The 24,156-nt window shown below is 43.4% G+C and overlaps 2 protein-coding genes and 1 long non-coding RNA gene across 7 annotated transcripts in view; 2 read left to right on the top strand and 1 right to left on the bottom strand.

Moving 5' to 3' along the window:
* CNKSR2 (connector enhancer of kinase suppressor of Ras 2) overlaps positions 1-8,700 on the top strand; it is a 218,535-nt gene extending 209,835 nt beyond the window's left edge. For all 5 annotated transcript variants that reach the window (XM_074858654.1, XM_074858652.1, XM_074858655.1 and 2 more), the window contains 2 exons: positions 2,865-3,061; positions 6,160-8,700. In XM_074858654.1, coding sequence (XP_074714755.1) covers positions 2,865-3,061; positions 6,160-6,375 — 413 coding nt within the window. In that variant the 3' untranslated portion in view covers positions 6,376-8,700. The remainder of the gene's footprint in view (positions 1-2,864; positions 3,062-6,159) is intronic.
* Positions 8,701-9,414: 714 nt separating this feature from the next.
* On the bottom strand, positions 9,415-11,649 carry KLHL34 (kelch like family member 34). The gene has a single exon (XM_074858657.1). The coding sequence runs from the start codon at positions 11,647-11,649 to the stop codon at positions 9,862-9,864; it is 1,788 nt and encodes a 595-aa protein (XP_074714758.1). The 3' UTR covers positions 9,415-9,861.
* A 1,278-nt stretch (positions 11,650-12,927) lies between these two features.
* Positions 12,928-23,724, top strand: LOC141940153 (uncharacterized). Its single transcript, XR_012627896.1, has 4 exons — positions 12,928-13,087; positions 17,569-17,751; positions 20,763-20,873; positions 23,579-23,724. It is a non-coding gene; the product is annotated as an uncharacterized LOC141940153 (long non-coding RNA).
* The last annotated feature ends 432 nt before the right edge of the window (positions 23,725-24,156 follow it).

Below are 24,156 nucleotides of genomic sequence, written 5' to 3'. Positions count from 1 at the left end.
TCCCCAGCCTCAGCAGCAGCAAGACATTTAAGGGAAAGGACCTGATGTTTTTCTTCCCTGATCTTTCCTTTACAGCAAATCCCATCCCCTTTTCTACATGCCACTCATAGCTACAGGACTGAGGCAGTGACAGAGCCAGGGGAAGCAGCCCAGCCGGGTGGAGGCGATGTGCCGATGCGTTTCAAAGACCTGCCATCAGTGCTCTGCTGCCTAACCCTGCCTGCATTGTGCCCCTGTAGTCCTGTGTGTCTTCCCGTGCAGCCTCAGAGCTGTTCCCATTTGGGGCAAGGGTAGAAATCTGCTGCCCATGGTCCTTCTGAGGCCCATGCTGAGCAGTGGCTGCCTACATAAGAAGGTGAGCACAAGCCCCGCCCCCCCCCCCCAGACCAGCATCTGAATCCCCATGGGCCACACTGCCTTCCAGGCTCATTAAAGGCACTTGTCATTCAGGATTGAACCCAAATGTCTTTCTCCATGGTGGGGACCTTTCCTGTTTCAGGAAGCGGTGGATTTTCAGTGGCAAGCCTGGAGGTGGTGACCAGTTGCTGGTCCAGGCTCTAGGTCACCCTAGGAAAGTAAATTCAGATGACATGGAGTCAAAGCACTGGATTTCTTCTTCAACAGACTGTCCATGTACTAATCCTCTGAGGGTACAATGTGGCAATGCTGCTGGGGAAAAGAGACACGAAGAAAGATCTTTTTTGCCTTGCATAACAAGGGATAAGAGAAAGAGAAAAACAGATGTAAAATACTCCCTTGTCAGATCGAGGTGGTTTTTTTCCCTTTGCCCTTTAGCAAATCACTCCCATTCCCCAGCTGTCAGACTGGTTGAATTCAGTGTTGAGAGATGTGAACTGATAGAGAGATCCCCAACATCCGATCTTGTTGCTGCATTGACTTTTTAAGAAAGCATAAAAATCAAGACTGCAGGGGATTTAACCAATCTTTAAGTATTCAGCTACTGAATGTTTTGGCCTTTAACACTTTAGATGTTTTAATGAGAAAGAAATCAACATTTCATTTCTACTTTTCTTTTAGTCCTGGCTGCTTCTTACAGCGATGAACCCAGCCCTCCAAGCAGGGTATCACACGATGGGGGGATTTAAGGAGCTCTGTACAGACTCACAACACCTCCATCAGTAAAAAGCCTTTAACCCTTCTTCACTTCCATATCTCTTAAAAAAAATGAGTACTTTAAAAACAACTCCCCCCTAAAAAAGGCAAAGGAATAAACTGATGAGAGATATAGCTACATTAGTTGCTGACTGCAGAATTCTTTGATTGTGTAAAGGTCTATAAAAATGCAAACACTTTGTGTGATGGGATGTGGAGACTTGGGTCTCTGGAGTTCTTGCTTGAGCCTGAGGTGAGTAGTTGCTGTACTGCATGGTGTGGGCTTGAATGGAAGGTTGCCTTGGGAAGCTCGTACTGGGCTAGAAATGTCACTTCTAAACACTGGCTGTCCTCCCTGTTGGTGCTCGATAAAAAACCCACTAAACACCTGAGAAGACTGAGGTTCACTACTTATGGGTACTTTAGCATGTGCCAAACTTTCAGCCAGTGGAGATGGCTATACTTGGTGCAGGGTCAGGCACAGGATAAAAGTAATGTTTGAAACCAAACAGCTGTAGCCTTCCTACAAAAGCTTTCATGAAAACATCCTGAGGACATGGACACCTTGGGCCAGGAAAACATACACCACTATGAAAGCCAAGACTGGAGGGGAGGGCCCCAAGAGCTCTGGGGACAATGGGAAGGCTATGCACAGGCGGCGTCTGGCTGTTGCGTGTAGAGGTGTGTTGGTGTGTGAGGGTCAGCAGGGACAGAGCTGCCTGCCCCGCTGGCTGGCTGCTCACCCAGGGCTGCCCTGGCTTTTCCTGGTCACTGCTCCGCAAATCCTGGCACTTCACTGCCACTTCCCAAGTTTGTATGGAGTCATCAGACAGTTTCTTCTGGGGGAAATGGTGTGTGAGAAGTTGAAATGTTTTGATGCCTTCTAAATGAAATGTTCAAAAGCTCATATCAGAGTAACATTTAATCCCCAGCCTTTTCTTGATTTTGTTTTTAGAGAAGAAAAATATTTCTTCTTTATTTTTTCCTTTAAAATGCTCCCAGTACTAGTTAGAACAAAAATTTTAAAACCTATAATAAATAAATAAATCTATAATGCAGACAGCTCTGGTTTGGTTTGCTGCGCTGCTGGGTAGGCTGTCATGAATGTGCTCTTACGTCCAGTCGATAGTCTCCTGATGAACCTTTAGGTAATAAGAGTAATGAAACACCACAAGTGACAGCAGCACTGACTGCTGAACAACACTCTTGAGTATCAGAAATAAGAGACAAAGAGAAGTGGACTTTTCTCAGAAGGAAAATGACATGTCATTCCAAGGCCACCATCATAAACATAATCTTGAATGCCGTTATCAGCATCTGGGGCCGAGATCCAATCCCTGATCACCTTTCTCAGCAGGATGTTTCCAGGCCTTCCTTTCCCTATAATAATAAAGTCACCAGCATATTTCACTGCAATACTAGAGATGTGATTTCTGACAGTATGTCACTGTAATATTACTGCATCTTGCACTTTTTGTCTTTTTTTTCTTTTTTCTGTGCGGGTCAAGACTTCACATGCTTGAAAGTTTTTCTCCCTTTGTCCTGAAGGCAACAGGGAGAAAGAGCACTTACAATCACAGCCCTTTTTTCTGGAATTTAGCAGGTGTGAAATGTACTCCTTATGGTCTAGTTAAACTTGTTAAATATTTTGTGAAGGCTTCTTCCTATAATCACATTAATGATACATTGTTCCTTTCTCTATTTTTTTCCTCTTCTTTTTTTTTTTTTTTTTTTCCTTTTTGTCATTACAGTTGAAACTATAGAGGAAAAAACAGCAGACTCCTTGCAAGATTTGTACAGAGCCTTGGAGCAGGCCAGCCTGTCTCCTTTAGGAGAACACCGGATTTCCACTAAGCTGGAGTATAAGAAATCTTTTATAAAGAGATGTAGCGATCCAGTAGTCAATGAAAAACTGCACCAGCTGCGAATTCTGAAAAGCACTTTAAAGGTGAGATAAAAGAGGGAGGAAAAATCCTGCCCCAGGGTTGGATCGGACTGTAGTGTCTTCGGAGATTAATTGTGCACAGCTGGAGTCCAGGCTGAGCCTAGTGTACGAAACAGGCAAGGGAGACATGGGGAAATGCTGTTCGCAAAGCAGAGAAAAATGTACCTTGGGAGAGAAATCGAAGTGAGGGGATCAGTTTTTATTTTTGCGCAGATAAAATCTCAGTCAGCTGCTCCTCCTCTAGCTAGTTTAACAGAATTTGACACCAAATTATCAGAGGAGACCTTAATCCCTTTTTTGTCCCTGAACATTTTAGTTCACCAAAACTCATTCACTCTGTAACTGCCAAAGTCTGAAGTTAAGCGAAGCCAGCCTTTCAGAAGGGAGCAGTACCTTTTACAGCACTTGATTATTTTCTGATTGCTGAAGTTGTCCAGGAGGAAACTGTGCTTGCTTTCTGCATAAACTGATAGGATCATTGTATGTAATTAGTAGGACTGATTAAATAAATAGATAGTGGTAATGACGGATTTGAAGATTTTTATGATTCTGAACGTGTCACAGCTCATTTAGCCTCCCTGTCAGCTTCTTTGTTACAGCAGTTTCAATTCTGTCCTGATAGAGATTTCAGCAAACAATATGCTGGATTTCCCCAGGGACCCTGTTAGCTATATTAAATTACCACATTTTAAGTCACTAGATAATTGTACAGTGGATTTTGTAACAGCTTTCATCAGAGGGCTTTGTCAACATTAATTAATTTAGTTTCCCATCACCTAGAGAAGCATTAATGCAACATTATTTTCATGCTGTGGCACTCCCATCCTGAAAAAATCTTACACGTGCTTAACTTTCTGCACTGTATCATCTCATTGAAGGCAACTAGTACTTGTAGTATTTGGGTATGTGAGTCTTTACAGGATTGGAGGCTGGCAGAAAAGGTCAAGATACACAGGCTTTCCATGGGACTCCTACAAGCATAAGAAACTGAAACAAAATCACAGTACTCTCAGACATGTCAGGGTGGCAGGAGGTTCACACCGTATCTGTGCTTTGGCAGGATCACTCATGCCAAAACTGTGGTTCAGTATCAGCAGCTTGCTGCCATGTTTAATTGTCTTTCTTGTTAGCATTTATTGATACCTGAACTACATTATGCCAATGGCTTCCTACAAATGGAATTGCTTTCCTCCAGGGAATTCCAAAACCAGTGCAACCTCTTGACCCAGCAGATGCCTGTTTTCGTGCTTCTCTGGGACTTTTCTCTTTTGGACCAAGCAAACACAATTTGTTCATTCTCCGTCCATGAGCCCTGTTTCTAAACCTGTTGCCATTCTTGTTTGGACCTTGATTAGTATAAATCATTCTTAAAGTACATGACACCAGTAATGGAAAACGCAATGGCAGCAAGTACCAAAGACGGATAATTGCTGTTTCTTGTGTAGAGTGACAGGTGCCCGTTTTGCAATGGCATCATGATAACTCATGACGAGTTTCTAGCTCCTAAATTAAAGCCCAGGTCTCCACCTCTGCCATACTACTGGTAGTCATACCTACCGGTAGCTACTGCTGTTACCTAATCAGTTATTCTTTCTTTTTATCAGTGCCTGTGCTTTCTCCTTCCTGAATGCAGCCAATTGCACTGACCTGTTGGAGTTGGTGTTTAAGTCTCCTTGAATTTATCCAAATTAATAGTAATCTGAGAGAGCCCTCCAAATCACTTCTGGCTCTTGTTGTCCACAAGTTCTCTGTTCCATCATCTAAGTCCTTAATAAAAGACCCCTCTGCTGTATTTCCTGTGACACAACACAAAACCATCCTCCTGACAGCAAGTATGAGATACCCAGCTGGTAGTACAGTGGTGTAGGTACCAGCCACAATCTGTGAGAAGCAGGTTATGGTAGTTCACGCAGAGAGTGGTAATCGGGAGTTCCCGTGGTTTAATTTCCACTGATCATTCTCTGCTTGCACCTCCTTTTCCGAAAATGAGTATTCTAGCACACAGCGTTAATTAGCTGCTGTTTGCAAAGCATGAAAGATACCTTTCAACCTACTGCTTATGAGTGACGTCTGTGACCCTTCTGATCCTCTGCCATCAATGTGGGCTGGCACAGCTTAATATTTCCTTTTAATATGTTCCCCAGAAAGATTTAACATACTCGTAGCATGGACATGGAAAATATGAGTTAGTAACAAGGAGTGTGAAACCTGTTTGGCAGGGAGGATAGAGGGGAGGTTGCTGGTGGCTGTACCATTCCTACACAGAGGAGTAGTGCTGGAAATCTGCATGTTAGCTGTGTTTCCAAGGCTTATGTCTGTTGCACTCAGCTTCCACCACTTGCAACAACCGCAAGTGGCTACGGGTTTATCAGAGTCTTACCCTGATCCATACTGGCTGCCTGTCATCTCCGGCCAGTGATTATGATACAGCCACATCCCCTACCTCGATGACGGGTAAGGAGGTACCAGCAGCTATGTTAGATTTTCCCCGTTTCCGCTTTCTCTTTACCATTGCAGTGGTAGGAGGAGGTTGCAGCCAGCCAGCCCATCGCATACGCTGGATCTTTAATGAAGACAAGTTATCATTAACACGGGAGTCCTTGCACAAGCCTTTGCAATGTAGCGCTCAGATGTCCCCATGACAAGCCTGGTAAAAAAGGCTTAGCTCAGCTGGCGGGCGAGAGGCCATCTGTCTGCATCCCACGCACCCACGCAGTGTTTCTTATGCTGCTCAAGAAGAGCAAACAGATGGCACTTCATCGTGTGAAACCCATCTTGAGAAATGCAAGCAGCTAATAGTAAACACTACAGGGCTTGCTTTTTCTTGAGCTGAACAAGGGGCGAGGAGGGGGAATAGGGACTGTTTCCGAGGATGCTGGACAAGGCAAGGGAAGCCCTCGCCCTGCAGGGTGACATGTGACACCCTGTAGGAAGGGCTCCTGTTTGCGAACGGTTGTATAGCAGTCAGATAGTCCCCCTGCTTTTAGGGACTCCATGGCTTGATCTTGGTCCCCCCCATTCTCTCCTTTCACCCACGTAATTGATTTTGCCAGTGACTCATCACTGGCATTGACTCTTTGTTTGTTTCTTTTTTCTCACAGGCCAGGGAAGGAGAAGTAGCCATTATAGATAAAGTTCTGGATAATCCAGCTTTGACGTCTAGAGACTTTCAAGAATGGAAACAAATGTACCTTGATCTCTTCATGGACATCTATCAAAGCAGCACCCCGAGGGACTCTGTTAATGGCTCATCCGAGGTTGATGCACTTATAGCCTCTTTAGCGCACACTCACTCTTACATTGAAACGCATGTATAAAGGTCTCCCTTTTTGTCCATTTGCTACACTTCCAGCCCTTTACTTAAGTGCATAAAGTAGTTTTTATATCAATATGTGAGAGCTTTAGTAAATTATATTTTAATGTTACTCAGCTGTGTGAAGTAAACCTTCAATGATCAACTATACCACGTCTTTAATGAGGATTTGTATATTTTATATGCTACCAATGCTCTGCTTGTGTTTACCTTCTGTGAAATAACAAACATGATCTTTAGCTATGAAAGAAAAGTATTTAAAAGCATTTTTGGAAGACTGTGGCCTTCATGCAGGAAGTTCCACAAGCTAAAGGTTTTGTTATCGAAGGTCACTTTTACAATGATATTTTATATTATATAATTCCAAGATTGCATTACATTTTTGGAGTGCAGGTACTATTTTGGTGGTGGGGGAAAACCAATTTTTATATTTAATGAGAAACTCTAGGAGTTTTCTTAAATAACAGGGAAAAAGTGTAATGTGGTGATTGTTTCAGTTTTGTCAAACACACAAAAGGGTGAAAATCAGCAGACAGAAATGACTAATGTGAATTTAAGTATCAAAAGGTTAGGTCTTATTTCCTTGTGCTTTATTAAAGCCTATTGGTAAGGTTTACCATCAGTTCAAAGGGATGCTGGTTTGTATTCTAATTAAGACGAAATTATGTGTTATTTGTCTCTCAATCACATTTGGTTGATTTTTTTAAAACTAGTCATGGTACTGTCATTTATGCTGCTTTTGTACTCAACGTATCAGTATAACGTGCAGATTTTGCAAAAGGGAAAATGTAGACTTTGAACATCCGTGACAGCGGCGTTTCTCCTGCTCAGAAAAGCACCAGTGGAAAAGGTTCCCAATGAAATGCTCCGAATCTGAGAAGCTTTGAAAATTCCCACAATAGAAAAGGAATTAATAGGATTTTTCAAGTAGTCTCCTATGTGTTTTCTGAGCTGTGAAATTTGGCCGTATTGTATGCAGGGAAAATTTGTGATAGGAGCAGAGCTGAGCACAGAACCTGAAAAATAGCTGAGCAGTAAAAAAGCCTCTGGTTTGCTTTTGAAGGAGAAGGGATGTCTCTGGGTTCTGCTGAGTTCACAAGCCAATTAAAATGTTTTAAACTTCCATGAGATATGAGATGTGCTGGAGACAACCCAGTGAATATGAGTAGAAATAGCTCCTTAGAGTTAGGCACATACCTGTAATAGGAAAGTGGGAGGGAAATCTTAAATCACATATTTACTTTTTATGGGCTTGTTTTCAAAAAGTGATCAGAGCATGACAAAATATTTCTGCTGCTTTTCAGTATTTTGCTGCATAAGTTAGGACTCATGACATGATTTAATAATGCTCATGTGAAAGGGAAAAACCTCCTTTGTACTTTTTACAGCGAGTTGTACTCTTTGCCAACTTTAGACTATTGCCTGTACAGCTCAGTGAATGTACTTTAAACTTTATGAGCTCTGATATTTCCTGGCAGTTATATCCATGAAGGGATGAAGGAAAGAATGGACAGATTTATTTTCTCTCTCCTTTCTTTCTTTTTATTCCTCTCTCTTTCTCTCCCTCTTTTTCTCTCTCCCCTTTCTCCCTTTCTTTCTTTTTCTTTTTCTCTTTCTCTCTTTCTTTCCTGTTGTTTTATTGCATTTGGATTGCAAATGTTTTGCAGATTTTGCACAATTGTACAGAAGAGTGGCCTTTCTGTAGCCCATTTTCAGTAATCCTATATTCAAGTCGATATGGATGACAAATCATGTATTAACGTTTGTATAGAATTCTGGATCCAGTGTAATATTTGTACCATTAGAAGAATATTGTTTGTATAAACTGGACATTTATTTACTGCATGGGTACTGACTTGTATATTAAATTTGTGAGGTTTTTGTATATTTCTCTTAAAAAATGCTTGACTTGAAATGGATTGTGCTATTGTTCCAAGCATTTAGATTCTCTTGCTATCGTTTTACTGGACCAAAATTAAATATATTCATATAAAAACCTCTTTATATCTGATGGATGTATATGCACATTGTGTAGTTGATTCCTTGTCAAAACCAAGGCAGTTCAGGAGACTTAGATCTGTTGCTATGCAACAGCTATTCTGCCTGCACTTTACATTAGTAAAGTCAGCTTGATTGCTTTAAAGGTGAAAATTAAACATTACAGTTTTTTTAAGCTAGTCTAGTGACAAAGAACATGTGTCCTATCCATTGTGCTGCCTTCTTTTAAGACTATTAAATGTTCTTCTATATATATTTTTATTGTATTAACTCTCAGCCTAGAAAGGGAACACTGTAAAATGAAATACAATAAATTTAGCTTTTAAATGAACATTTGTGACTCGAGATTCAATTTACTCCATAGCAAAGTGATTCTGCGGCATCTGACCATTTTGCCTGCATTTTACAGATCCACGTTATCTTAAAATACCCCCATAATTTGTGCCTTCGAACTCTGCCAACATGACCAGAAAGAAATTAGACTATTGCTATGTAGGCAGACACTGAATAAAGACTTCTGAAAACCTTCAGTTACCTCCCTCCCCATCGTACTCTTTGATGAAAGTTAAACCCTTTTTCACTGCAGGATTCTCTCACGTACTAGCTATGAACAATTTTACCATTATGAGCAGGTCTGATAAAGCAGCGCATGCTACTGAGGTAAGTATCAAGGCATTAGTTACAGCAACTCCTGTAACAAGTTTCTGAGATTCTAATAATAAGTATACCCATTCAGCTCTGGCCATCCAAGCTAACACAAGGTTTGGATACAAAAGAAATGTACTGTACTGGTAGTGTGCATCTTTAAAATAAGGCAAAATAAGCATCTGAAAGGCAGGCTACAACAAAGGCCACTCAGAGAGAAATGGCTTCTATCAAACAATCACTGTTTTAACTTATGGCCATAACTGAGTCTACATATCAAAAAATCTGTGCTTTCTGTCCAGTAATTTCATGCTAGTTAGCTCAGACATTCTTGCCTAGTATGTAGCATATCAAATAATACCTTTTCCTTGGCAGTACTTATTATTAGTTCTCATAGGCATCAATTTTCTAGTCTTTATACAGCTCACTTTCATTTTGCTTAGCCATAGCATAAAAATTCAATAGCACTTACCAGCTGGGAAAATTACCTCTGATTAAGAAAACAGAAAAGATGGATTATATTTTTTAACCTTTGAAAATCTGACTTGCAACACATATTAATTGCTATCTAGGTATTATTCATCAAAAGTCAAGGATTACGATTCTTGCTCATCGCCTCTAAACATGCTACTTGCTACATCCTCAGTGAGATCAGCTTCCAGCTCTATAAATCCCAGCACCTTTTCCTGTGCTGGAGCCAGACTTTCTTGCCTCTTTCCGCCAAGTGTTTGGCTTATCAAAGCAAAACCTCCACTCTGTCACGTTCAGTGCCATTGCCATTTTCTTCTTCTTCTCCGACCGCCCTGCTGGCTCATCTGCCAGGATGGTTATTCCTCAGCGTGTGAGCTCAGCAGTTCGGTGGCCTCTTCTGCTGGCTGTCACTGTCCTGCTCATCGGCCAGTTCAGAGAGTTGCAGTACTGCACACTGCAGCCCACACCAAGGCAAGGGGACTTTGCAGATCTCTTCCCAGCCATCGTTGTCGATGTCGTAGCCAACCACGTCTTGCGTGGGGACTTCCTGTGAGTTTTGCCATTTCTTACCCCCGATGAGAAGAGCCGTTTCCTCTACCACTGCCAGGCCATAGCAAAATCGATCATAGATCAGGGGTCTTAACCGAGTCCATTGGTTTTGATCGGGGTCGTATCTTTCTATTTCAGAGAATGGTTCATATAATCCTAAAAAGGTGAATATGGCTTCTCTGATTGTTGCCATCTGATGCCCAAACCGAGCAATGCTCATGGGGGCTTGTTTCATCCACTGCCCTTCAAGTGAGCTCAGAGAATATACGTCCTTGCTTGCATTGGCTGGGTCTGAGTACTTGCCACCGGAGATGTATATAGTATTCTTGCAAATGGCATTGGCATGGCCATGTATCTTGCATGGCAATTCCTTGGCCTTTGTCCATCTGTCCCTGACGATGTTGTAGACTTCCACAGACGAATGCAGTGACCCAGCCTCACCCCTTCCACCAATGGCAAAGATATCCTTGCCTAGGACGCAACAAGAAAACTGGCATCTCTTTTCCAGCATGTCCGTGATTTGGGTCCACGTGTTAAATCTTGGATCATAACGATGGACCTTGTTCGTAACTGATAAGATCTTTTCAGTTTTAGCGTCACCCAGGACACCGCTTTCTATTTCCCCGCCCAAGACGTAGAGGAAGTTCCCCACCACGCACACACTGTGGTTCTGCACCCTGTCTTGCACCTGCGTGAGAGGTCGCCATTTGTGATTGTAAACATCGAAGGCCACCACATCGGTGACAAGCCCCTCGCTTGCTGTCCGTCCCCCCAGCAAAATGATCCGAGTTTTCTGGTTCCTCAGCGTGGTGGACTTATCCTGCAGGACAGGCTGTTTGAAAACAGATGTATGGTAATTTATTGCTTTAATGATCAAGCACTTAATACCTGCAGAGAGGGGCACTTCTGACTGTGTGTAGGTTTTTCTCAGCTCTTCTACCGGGATGAGGCCGTATCTTATGTGCTCTAAAAGGCTGCTTGCGTGAGCCAGCCTGGACTTATCCTGTATCAGCCACAGCAGCACAAGATTCAGCAGGCGGGTTTCTTTCACCATGGGGAGATCTGGTGATTCAACCACTGCTAGCAAAGACCTGAAGTTCAGCTCCAGCAGTCCTGACAAATCCAAGTCCAGCAGCTTCCACAGATTATTGACAATGTATTTTTCTGTTGCTGCTAAGGCATCTGGCAGGTAGAACTTCCTGGCCACATTGGCAGAGTAGCAGCAGTTCTCCAAGGCAAGATTGTTTACTAAATACTGATTGCACAAGCCAATAGCATCAGTCACTTGCAGGTAGCTTGCAGCTTCCAAGGTATCTTCCAGGCTTTCAAAGGAAAGGGGCAGCAAAGAAGTGTAAATAAAATCCAGGACGTGCTGGAGACCAGTCGGTGAGACAACTTGCAGGTGAATTACACTGGCTTTAGACTCTTGGGTATAACTTTTGAACATGGCTCGGAAATAGTCACTGGAGCATGCCAACAAGGACTTGTGTGCAGGAAACTCATTTTCCTTCACTTTTAGCAAAATATCGCACAGAAAGCCCTCTGATCTCAGGGTCTGGTACTGGGCAAGCACGGCAGTGCAGTGAGCTTTGCAGTAGGACAGAAAGTAGCTCATGGTAGTCAATGCAATGCTTTCCCCTTGAGTTATTAAAGCTAAAACGCAATTAGATATTGAAACAGCTGCCCTACTCAACAGCCATTGCTTGAATGCCCAGCAGACCTCCAGCTGTTAGAGTAAAGCCCAACCAAAAAAAAAAAAAAGAAATAGTCTCTTGCCTGGCATAGGGGGACAGTTAGTAGATTTGTAGTGAATTCAATGCATTCCTTTATAGAAAAAACAGCTGAGTGTCATAACAGCTGTAGGATGCTTACTTTTCTCGCCTCCGTCGCTTGAGCAAGGATGAATGGTCCACGGTTGCACTGAGCACTTGCTTGGCTGGCCATCAGGTGACAGATGAGGGAGCTAGATGACAATCCCAACAAATGACATTTTGTGTCTGCTCAGCCGTCGCCCTTGACACTTCTTGCTCCGCAGGCAGCTCAAATAGATCCTCTCTGGCTGCCAGCGCATGACTCTGAGCAGATACAGATAAGAAGGAAGACCTGGCTTTTCTCCTCTCTCGTTTGTATTTCAAACTCAAATATCTTTAGACCTTGCCGCCCCTGGGACAGCAGCCCCCTTTTCGTCCTCTTTTCACACTCTCTTAGGGAGCCTCAGCTGAAGATCAAATCAGCGTCCAGGGATTATTACGTGAGGATTTTCTGAGCCCATAAATCTTTGCCCGGCAGGCACTAAGACAACCAAAATATCATGATTAGTCACTGGTTTGATTTGACATGCATTTCTGGGCTCTTTGCTTCACATGACACTGCCATAACTCACAGCCACCAGAATAGCCTCAAGCACATCCCCTTGTCCCCCCTGCCCCAGGCCAACTCCAGGCAAGACAGCAAAGGGGCCAGGGACCGGGCAGACAGAGGAGCTTCCACTGACAGACACAGCCAAAGCAGCTGACTTGGAATGACCTGGCTGGAAATCACAAGGGTAACACATTTGCACAAAGCAGTGACAAAAATAGATTCCCCCAGTTTGGCCATAATAAACCGAAATCTGTTTATAGAGGATAATTGTGCTCTCGGTTACCAGCCTGAAACAAACCCAGAGCCCCCAGGCATGGGCCAGAGCTGACTCACTCAGCTTTCTCACTTTCATTTTGTCCTAATTAGAAGCACGTATACAGGGATTATCCCCGATTTTCACCCGTGCCCTTCAGGGTCTAATTTCTACCAGGAATAGTAGCTCTGGGTGTGCTACACATTCTGACCTCTTAAAGCTTGCTTTTATTTTTCTTTTTTTTTCACTACGTAACTCTGTGTGGAGGTGTTCAGGAATCTCCTGCCACCTTTCTTTCCAAGTCAAACACACTCAGGACTTGCAAACCTTGACAGGGTTGATAGGTGCCAGACCATTTTGCTGCATCATGAGCCAGCAGACCTGGGGCAGAGGAGGATCCCACAGGACTGGAAAATTTCACCTTTTGCTCAAGCCCAAGGTAAAGCCTTTTTACTGTATTTGCTTATATTTATTTATGTGATGTCCTGAAATTCTGGCTCATCCCCATAACTGAGGGGTATTGAGAAGCTGACTGGACCCTAATGTGGATCATGCATGCTGTGTGACTGCTCTAGTGAACTTAAACTGTCTTGTTAAGCAGACTGATACCTACACATGTTCTGCTCTGTGGGGAAGGACTCCAATAATATCATTCTTCATTGCTATATAGCTCTGAAATTTTTTTTCCTGCTTGAATCCACTTTCCATAAATCAGGATCTTGCTAAAAAATCTTCACCCTTGCTAGCAAAATGACATATATGGGCAGTGGGGATGAAGGAGGAAAGGAATTCCTTGTTTCTCTTTCCCGGTGGCTTTGCCTATGTTCAAGTTGGGACAACTCTAAAGTATTTCAGATGTTGTTAGCAAAGCTGTGCAGTTGAGTCCAAGCTTCTGGTTTGATGCTTTTCCTGTTTTGGACGAACCAGAGATCAGGCACCTCTGTCACCTCTCGACAGCCATACGTGCTGGTGATGAGGGACCAGGCCTTAAATGCTCACACTCCTAAAGACACGGCTTTCCGCATAAGGTACCAGATTTCAGTAACACGAGGTGCAGACAAACCTCCACTGTTTCAAAACAACAAGCCGGGGCTGTGCCATCGCACTTTCCCCAGGAAAGTGAGCGGTGAGCGCAGGGGAGCATGGGGGTATGAGACATGACTTGAAACTTCCTGAAACAGGGCCTGAAAGAAACAGGCCTGCGAGAAACAAAGACAGAAAACAGCCTGAGAGAGATAAGGGATGGGGGGGGGCGGAGGCCCATCAAGCCAAGGAATGTCTCAAACACTCGTAAGTAATGAAACTATAGTCATGGGGTGGATAGTGTGGAGGTTGGAGCTGATAAGGCTGCCTGTAGAGCAAAGGATGCAGCTGGAAGGGGGAGCCCTGTGGAGACCGGACAGTTCTGCTCTGGTGCACCTGGTCACATTTCAAGGGCCATCTGTCTGATGAATGACTTTTGCTTCATTATCCATGAAATGCATATTAAAGTTGACACCCCCAAATATGCTAATGAAGATTAACAAGATCATGCCTATTACAACATCCCATGAAGAACCTTACCCCTCCCCATACATGGGATATGTAGGTATGTGGGTCAACCTAGGGGATGGACCCAAGGAAAGTGTGTATAAACTGAGGCGGGGAGGAGTGAAAGATGGAAAAAGAAAGAAGAAGGAGTGAAGTGAAGCGAAGATGATGGATGCACCCTTGAACCCTTGTTGGTGGGACTGATGCAGGAACCTGGACCGGTGATGTCTATTTCTACGTCTCTCTCTATCTCTCTTCTTTTCTTTTTCCCTATTACCATTAAGTAACTCAAGGTATACTATATCGTTTGCCATAACTTGTTATATACTTAGCCAATTATCGTGTATCCAGCTAGTACATTGTGGGAAGTTAATAAATGTCTGTGTCTGGACTTTGAGACTTGTCTCACCATTGTCCACTCTGTTGGGGATTTACAAATCTAAGTCACTTTTCTCCCTTGTCTGAGCAGGACGTGGCACGGCTTCAGTGCAGGATTGAGTTTGAGGAGCAATTCTGCAGCAGTTTTGGCATAAACAAGTCCTGACACTACCTCCTCTTCGCCAACAGTCCTTGTCCTCCATCAGCCCTTCGCCTGTGCTGCCATGATTGCTCTCAGGTGGGGGGCAGGGAGGTGGCACATCCAGGAACTGATGCTCGGAGATGAGTGGAGGGAAACTCAAAAATACAGCAGCAGAGAGGTCTCTCTTGCTTGGGTCAGGTCCTCAGCCTCCCTCACTGTGTGGCCTCCCAAGCAGATGTAGTGCCCCAACACAGAGTGCAGCAGAGGTGAGCCACTGGCCTGGCAGGCAGCTGGGAACCCATCACTGGGAGAAACTCTTGGCACATGATGCCCACCCAGTGCACAGAAACTGAACTGGTCTTTTGTTGTTGAGCCATGGCCAACAGCCTCCTAGCCCTGGTAACATGCCTTGTGTATGCTGGTAAGCCATAGAACCTGGAACTGAGGACATATACTTAAATCCTACTTCCCCCATATCCAAATGTACCCGAAAGTGGTCAGAGTTTGGTCAGCTGTGGGTATTGCCAGCAGCAGCCAAAATACTCTCCCCCCCGCCATCAAGCAATGCACTCCCAGGCAAAGGCAACATGCCTTTTCCTCTCCCTCAGCAAGGCCAGGCCAGGCACTGCCAAGGCTTGCACCAGCTTTGCTGGCATGAGCGAAGTACCAGCACAGCCCAGAGCACAAGCACTGGGACTTCAGAGAGGCCGAAGGAGGCTCCAGCTGAAAATCCGTGCCTGTGCTCAGAGTGATGCCGTGTTAACCAAACTGGTTGTGCATCACTTGCTCTCCAAATGAATTCTGTATGTGGGTTGCAGTTTATACAAGTCAGTTGCCAGCTGATTACAGTGCATTGCCACAGGAGCCAGCGCTGGTTTAAGTGAACTGATTTAACACCAGTGCTGGATAAGCAGGTCCTATAATTGTATGCATATTTGCTGTGTGATTACTTCTCAGACCTACTTCATGTTCATGGAAAGCCAGCTAATAGAAATAGTAAGAATCATGATCCTTATAAAGTCGTTTATTTGCCCAGAGATTTTTTTTCTTTCATTTATAATTGAAATAAAGCCACATCCTTTCCTGTTCCTTGCTCTGGAGTGACAAAGAAAAAATTACCATTATTGAAATGAGCTTTCTTCCTGCTCCACTTTTAGGCAGTTAGCTTTGTCCTACTCAGTCAGCACCCTCCTTTGTCAACAGACAAATTATCTCCAGGCGGTAGCTCAAGTCTTTGGTACCTTTGGAGGAATATTTAATGTCCATTAGCAAGAGAGCAGTGACTAAACAGCTAATTTATGAATCTCAGGAAGAGACCTAGTACTAGGTGGGATGCAGTCAAGCCATCTTATTTTTCTCAGTCGTAATTTGGAAGATCAGATCTAATGTTTGACTCACTAGATGGTGCCTAAAATTAGGGAAACATTAGTGTTTCAATGATATTGATTTGCTGGGAATAGATAATACATTTTTAATCGTGTGCATTGTTTAGAATTTAAATTAGATTTAGATTTCAGGCTTTTAGTATATTTTCTGTTGAAAACATTGCTACACTACAGTAGACAATCTACAAGAAAAAAGAATAGTCACAGGTGTGCTGTGAAAAATGTTGGCTTCCACACTTGCAGGGGTTTTTCTTCCTATACAAAGCTGAAAAATGGCCTAAATTGCAATGTCGTGTTTCAGTTTAAACTTGCAAGTAGGCCATCAGTTAATAAACACTTCTATTACCGTTATAAATTTTCCCAATTATTTTGTAAGAGTAAAGGTTATTAAAAGAGTTGTACAAGTAAAATTAGGCTCATTAATAACAAGTGGCTTACTGTAAAATATTCATTACAAAAATCCACAGTGGAGGATTTCTAAGCTATACTTTGTTCCAGAAGAAATCAGTGCAGTCCAGAGGACAACAGAGCAAATGCTTCAGATGCTTGATAATGTACCGCATGAACAAATAAAACAAAAGCCAGCCAAATGCTGAATGTAACAGGGATGACGTAGCATATAGGTTTTCTAGAAACTACTAATCAGAATGATCGTATTGATTTAACTTGTCTTGTAAAAATCATTGGACTAGAGTCTGTACTTCATTCTTGAATAATCATTCACAATAGTATTTGGGTCACCCCATCTATTTAAAGCAAAGGATGTTTAGCCCAGGAAAACAGTCTTTAAGAACAAAACAGTAAGAGGGAGAAATTTTCTTGCAGCTAAAAGCAATGTCTGGTGAGATCATGTCTGTGTATAAAAGCAAAGAAGAAAGTTACCAGGTTGGATGAGGTGGACTTAGGCCATGAGGTTTCCATTTTGGCAGGGGGAGGCTGGGGAAACATGTGGCTTTAAGCACTGTCTGTGTGTGAAGGAGACGGAGGTGCCCACAGGACACTCGGCCTCCCGTGAGCTGGAGTAGAAGGAAATCAGCGCAGGGCAGTGTATCTCCAGGCCTGTCAGAGGAGTCTGCAAACCCTCAGCACACTGTATCCATCCACATGCCACCTAGGAGGGGTCTGCATCTGGGGACGATGCTGGCGAGAAAAACTTTGGCTGAGTGCAAGCCTCCATCTGCCACCGGGGAGAAGAGGTTTAGTGCAATCAGGACTCAGAGCAGGGATCCCAGGCAAAGCCTGATGCAAGGCCATGTCTGCAAAGCCATGGCTGCATGGCAGTTTTCTGTGGTTTTGTGGAAAAGAAGAGGAAAGAACTAAATACCATTGGCACACCTGGGTTGGGGGTGCCATGCCCCAGTTGGGTTATGCTAGCACTAACTAACTGATGTGAGAAAGCATCCTGTGTCAAACTGTGAAAGGCAACATGAAGTAACAGTCTCAATCAGCCAGTGCCTCATTTGTTTCCTCTCCCTTTTTTTTCAGGTTCCCTTTTGTATGCCTCCCGTGAAGACAGATGTTGTTATGGCTCCCATCACTCTCTCAGTGGGTTAGACGTGAGCTTCCACAGGACATAAAAAACAAGTTGGGAAAGTTTTTAACTTGGGTTCCCATTTCAGAGCAACTGCAGTGGGATGAGTCAGGCAATGCAGCTGCAGAATAACAAAGGTGAATGTGTATTTTAAGGAGCCCATTCCAGAGCAGATGTACTAATGGCCTTCCAAAACTTCACAGAGGAGAGAATGTCTAGTGGCACCAGAGGTGCTTTGCATCAAGCCCTCACTTTCCCCCAGCCGGTGGCCAGTGCTGCCCGTGCTGCAGCCAGGGCAGAGAGGGACCTGCAGCCCAGGAACACCTTCACTCTGCATCCAGTTCAGGGCTGCTCGGAGACCGTGGTGGGTGCTGGCTTTGCACAGTGAGGACACGTACAACCCTAGCTGAAGCTGCTCTGTTCACGGGTCACTTCTGCATGTGTGGGGGCCCCCTTGCTATCAAAGGAATATTTCTGACTCCCATGAAACACTCCTGCCTCCCCAAGACCTTGTGACTGGTTGAACTGTGTTCCTAAAATTTATTCACTTGGGAACATCTAGTGGCAAAAGCTGCATCTTTGGGCTGTGTGACCATTAATGGCAGGAGAGCTGGGTCTTTCCCTTCTGTCTGTGGCTGGAAACACGCAACAGCTCCCAGCTCTGCCCCTTCTGTAGATAGCCCAGTCCACCCTGACATGGTTTCTGTGGTCCTAGTGATACAGGTATCCAGTACAAAAGCAGTATAACTGGGATCCACACCTCAGGTCTAAGAAAATGATAAGGAAATGGGGACTGGCTCCCCATGTTGCAATGGTTTCTTAATGTATTTAAGTTGTAATTAGAACTAGGAATTATTTTTATAGGGATAGAAATGTAAGGAACAACCAGTGCTCTGAGACCACAGAGGAGAAAACACAAATGATGTTTTCCTCTATTAGGACACCATATAGATAAAGTAAAGCTGCAGGCTTCAGAGGTCTCTCTGAAATCAAGGCGTTTTTCACATAAGCTGGTTAGGATTCAGTTCTTCCATCCTCTTCCATTCCCTAATTCACATTCAAGCAAATGCTCTCTAAGATATAGACTGTTGCTTAGCAAAGTAAAGGTTACAGTGTAATCGGCTGCTGTTAGCGCTGTTACTCTATGAGATACTGAGAGCCTGATGTTCACACTCAATTGATCACTAAAAGTGTTCCTAGAATCTGTACACTGTGTCATCACTGGTGTCATCATTACCAGCAGCAGCAGCATGTTACCTAGTGACTTGGGCTCAGTCCCTCCATGATCTGCAACTCTCAGGTTTACCCTCAGGACCAAAAAGGTTGCACCTGCACCTGCTAATCCTATTTCATTTGCTCACAAGCACTGAGGTCTGAGAGTGGAAAAGACAACTAAGTGAGAGCACCCAAGCCCTCTCACCAGGTGAATTGCACCTGGAATGACTTGCACGTGCTGAAGGATAGAGGATGGATAGCAAGCCACCAAGTTTGTAGAGGGATTTTTATCTTAATGACTTCTGACTGAATAAAGCCATGCTGGAGTGTGGCAAACGCATTGATGGAATGTTTTATGCACCCTCCTAATCTTCATGAGTTACTGAATGGTGTGTGATTAGCAAGATCACCAATCATTTGTCAGGCTGAGCTCAGAGCCAGTCCATAGTGGTATAAGGTACTGATGGCCTGCTCACAAAACAGTGAGAGGGACATCTTCCTCCACACTAGACACAGTCTCTAAATTCCACTCCTGGAAGAAATTTCTAGGGTAGTTAAAGGAACTGGACTACATATGTCAAGTTTTCTTCCACAAACCAGAGTTTTGTGGAAGCAGAAGATCATGGCTTCAGTCATCTCCCCTCTTCCCCCTGGTATGAGCTGGATGCATACTGGGTGTGCATATAAGCTGTGGATAGCAGTGAGCCAAACCCCTCATCCCCGAGGCACTGTCCAAGAACTAATGTACTATGAGCTCATTTTTATTAATTTTTACTTTAGAGTTCTTGTGACAACAACAATGCAAATATTGACTTCCTTATGGAACTGCAAGGGTTTGCCTGCCCAGAAAAAAACACATAGTCTACTTAAACCAGCTCGAAAGGCTGTAGAGATACTGACTTCTGTTTCAGCAAGTTTATTTTGGTCACATCTGCCTAAGTTAAGGATTGACATAAGTTACTCTTGAAGGTAGTGAACATAGATAGCCCATGCTCTGAGTCGCAGCATGTATGCGTCTGGCATGACAGTGCAGCATCATTTCCTTAGTACAATGGCAGAGTTTTCAGGGGACCTGTGGATTTTGCCTGAATTGGAAAAATCATCACTGTATGTTAACTCATCTGTCACACCAAATAAATGAAACTGTAGACAGGTAAAGAGAAAAGCACAGGGCAGATGGATGTGAAACCCTTTGAGGGGAAATGCCTAAGAGCAAACCACCTTCCCAATACTGCAAAGACTTACCTGTCCATTGATCTCCCAGATGGCCCAACTCTCAAGGGCACTAGGTGTCTCTCAGCAGAACCATGGGATATGTCTGACATTAGAAGTCAGCAGCCCTTGGATGGGCCACCCCAGCCTTGCTGAGGTACCAAGCAGTGCACCTGGGGTAAGCACACGCCCTCCTGAGGAACACAGGTCAGCCACAGATGCCCTCTCAGGTGGACTGGCAAAACTCCTCCTGCACTAAAGAGACAGTGCTCTTTTGGGGTGAGGATGGGGAATATGCTTCAGCAGGATGCCATGCTCCTGGATGCCGTGCTCCTTCCAGAAAACCTATAATCCTCACACACAGAAAACTAGTCGAGTGGCATCCTCCTCCCCCATTCAAGGAGGCAGCACTGATGTCAAGGATCCTCCTTTGATCTTGACTGTGGTCATGTCAAAGGGGAGGATGCCAACAAGAGCTGGAATTAAATGAGAAATGTGGTTAAATGGAGCTACCATACAGTGATGTAAATTTGATATCCTACTGTTGAAAGGGAGAGGAGATTAAAAATAAATATACATGCTTCAAATTCTTTAAAATTACAAGTAATGACATTACTAGTACTTTCTGGAGGTCATGCAATGACAGCAATATAGTTTAGGCCAAAGTTTACCACCTTGACAGGGTACAACCATGGCTTCCCTACCTTTTGGCCTCTTCCAGTCTTTCTCTTTGCTGAAATATGGTCCAACAAGCAAGTTACTACAAAGAAAATTTCCTTAATTTGCACTATGGAAATGACAAATCTGGTCAGAGGAAATCTAATTTAAAAAGGTAAGTAGTTTTATATATGTAGAGGAGTAGATAATCTCTCTGCTTACACCTTCATTTAGCTCACAGTAACGTACGAATGTGCCTACGGCCCTGGTAAGAAAAAAAGTCAAAGTTAATATATTAGATTCAATTATTAGTTCACAAACTAGGCCTGAGGCAGACTTCTAGACCATCACTATGCAGGGAGCTACTGTGCGCTGCTAACACAGCACTTCCATTACACTAGCTAAGCCAAAGCTTTTAAAAAGATAGATTGTATTAAGTATATTCTCCCATACTTCCCAGCATAAGCACCCTAACATCATTGCCAGGACTGGATGATTACACTCCTTTGAAAAGAAAACACTCAAGTTCAGGAGATGTCTTGAAATAGCCATATCCACTCACTTCTGACACCCACCAGTTGTACATGTAAAATAACAAGCAATCTATGAAAACAAACTGCACACCCTGATATTTCTACTTCTCCTGACTACGGTTAAGAGACTGTAAGTAGAAATAATAAAAAGGAAATTAAAGCAATTACCATACAAACCGCCCGTCCATTTTTCCCCAAGCAGGTTTATTTGCCTTTGACAAAACAAAACAGCTGTTAAAAGTCTGACAGATCTTCTACAGGGGGTTATATTTTGCAATTTTTTTCAAATGAGCTTTGTGATCTGTATTTTCTAGTTCAAAGTTTACAGAGTTGTATGGAAATAGGACTGGTTTTGATTCCTTTGAAGGCAATAAGAATTTTGCCATCAACTCTGGTACAAGCAGTAGTGCAACGTTCTTAGCATAGAGATGTTTTGGGGGCCAAACTATCTGTCTTGGCTTAAGTTTTCAGCCTTATATACCAGCTTTCTCACCTGATATGCAGAGTATATTCAGTTCCCGATGGTTCTGTTGGAATAAAGGTTGTATTAAAGATCAGACCCTTTACAACTGAACCCCTTCTCTGCTATAGAAGAGACCCTGATGAGTTTCTATGTACAGCACATTATTTTTAATGTGTTAACTCTTGATATGCAGACATTACATCATTGGTCTGTATGGGCTGAGCAGTCCCTAGTGAGCAAGGCCAGGGAAGGGCAGCAATGGTCTCTGCTCAGACACTGCCATGCTGCAGCCTTCACTGGCACTTTAGGGAGCAGAGTCTTCAGCCACCAGTGGTTCATGGCTGCCCTTGCTGTCACTACTGCGGATTTCACTTGGATTACTTCAGAAACAGATAGGCTTGCAGGATTGTTTCCTCTTGCCTCACCCTCTGGAAATGTTTTCATTAAATGATAAAAAGGTTGATTTTTTTAAAAAATTTTTTTTTTTTTTTGGCAGCTAGACGGGTAGGGCCTTCTCCTGATCTTCCTCATATTTTCAGAAGTGAGTTACTGGAGAAAATACCACATTGCCACAGCCTTCAGATTACAATACATTACCACAACCTCCAGAAAAGTGGTACTGCAAAGAACTTAAGTTCCTATAGGCCGTTTGTGGTTTCCCATACATTGAAATTCTCAACTACAAAAATGAACAGAGAGAATAAATAGGCATTGCTAAGACATCAGGAACAAAAGTGTTCAGGGCATTTTCAAAGGCAGAAAGAGCAGTTAGAGGCCAGGGTCCCTTCAGGCAGCTACACCATCCTAATGGCCATTGCCTCACGATAATATCCTTTCTACTTACTAAAATGCAGTGATTCTGTGATCAAGGTGACACAAAACTGTCTGATTTGGTTCCGGACAGTGTTGTGTGCAATGGGCACTTTAGAAACACTCAGAAAGTGCTGCCAACTGCCCTCTCATAAGGCCACTGCTGTAAGTCACTTATGTCAATAAATCTTGTTGCTCTTAAATGCTTGGGTTTCTCTTTGAAACAAATATTTACCAGCTTCTGGTTTGCAGAGTCTTCTAAAGGTCACAGATGCTAGCTCCAAGGGGAGCCCTATTCAACCTTAAACTATTTAACGTTGGCTTCCTGTGCAAGCCTGTATTGCCATAAAAGCAGGCATCACTATGGGACTGATGTGTATGGATGGAGGAGTAAAGTTCTTCTCCTCTTGGCCCGTTTCAGCATGTTATTTTTAAAAGCTTATGCATTCAGTGATGGAAATGGACGACTTCATTCTGCTTATCCTTTTGGATGGGGTTGATGTGTCGGATCCTAATGGTCTACTGGGAAGTTAGAATTACTTTCTCATATAATAAATCTGGATGGAAGGGAGAGAAAAGGATTTTCTTGGATTGTTATTAGTGGTGAAAGTTTGTATTAAGAAAAAAAAATGTCCAGGTTTTCCAAAACTATTATAGCCCTTCTATGTCCATTACACAACTACATGTAGTAACCTGTCGCTCCAGAAAAGCTTCAACTCATCTTAGCTACTAAGCTCATCTCAAATTCCTAAGACTATTCAGACAAGAAATGCTCTCTGGCAGCTATTTCTTATACCTACCTTTCATTTCATTGTGACCAAAAATCCCAACCAGGAGAATTGCTGGGGAATCTATCATCAAATTTTGTGCCCTGACTCTTTTCATGATGACTCTTTTCATTTGAATTCCATAATTTCTAATGACACCAATTGCCTGCATACTCACCTGAGCTACTCGCCTGTGAAGGCAATAAGCTACACCCTCTGCCTGGTGCAGTGGTTTGGGGTTTGACTTTTAAACTTTTAGTCATTTCTCCTCCTTCTCTCCTTCTTTTCTTCCTTGTTTTGGTTGAAGGTGAAGCTTCAAATGACTGGGAGCTACTAGTTTGTCTCCTGACCAGGATCTTTTATCTCTTGCTTGGGTTCAGCAAGAACCAGATCACTTTCTTTTAAGATTCATTATTTTTGTCATCTGACCTTGAAGAATCACAAGAGACCAACGCCCCCACTTAAGAGCTTCTTGCATGCCGGTTAACGATGCCTTGGGAAATACAAGGTTTGCTTTCTCACCCCTAAGATGGAAATTGATAGGACTGACTGCCCTGGTTTCAGCTGGGTTAGAGTTAATTTTTCTTGAGCTGGGAGAGGGCACAGCTGGAGCACCGGGTCCAGATTGGCCACTGGAGTATTCCATATCATATGATGTTATGCTCAGTATATAAAGGAGGCGGGTTCTCTCTCGCTCCTGGTTTTACGGTGGCAGGATCTTTGTTCTTTCGGGATCGCTGGCTGGGAGTGGGCTGGGAATCAGTTTGTGGGTGGTGAGCAATCGCCTTAGGCATTACCTGTTTGTACTTTCTGTTATTGTTTTGTTTTATTACAATCACTGAACTGTTTTTTTATCTCAACCTACAAGTTTCCTTTTGTCCTTCC

The sequence above is a fragment of the Strix uralensis genome, chromosome 2 (genome assembly GCF_047716275.1).
Source record: "Strix uralensis isolate ZFMK-TIS-50842 chromosome 2, bStrUra1, whole genome shotgun sequence".
NCBI classification, from domain to species: domain Eukaryota; kingdom Metazoa; phylum Chordata; class Aves; order Strigiformes; family Strigidae; genus Strix; species Strix uralensis.
The sequence above is the reverse complement of the archived record's forward strand: the minus strand, read 5'-3'. Positions and strand labels throughout refer to the sequence as shown.

Excerpts from the sequence above, each read along its gene's own strand:
- KLHL34 (XM_074858657.1), bottom strand. The coding sequence starts at position 11,649 with ATGAGCTACTTTCTGTCCTACTGCAAAGCTCACTGCACTGCCGTGCTT.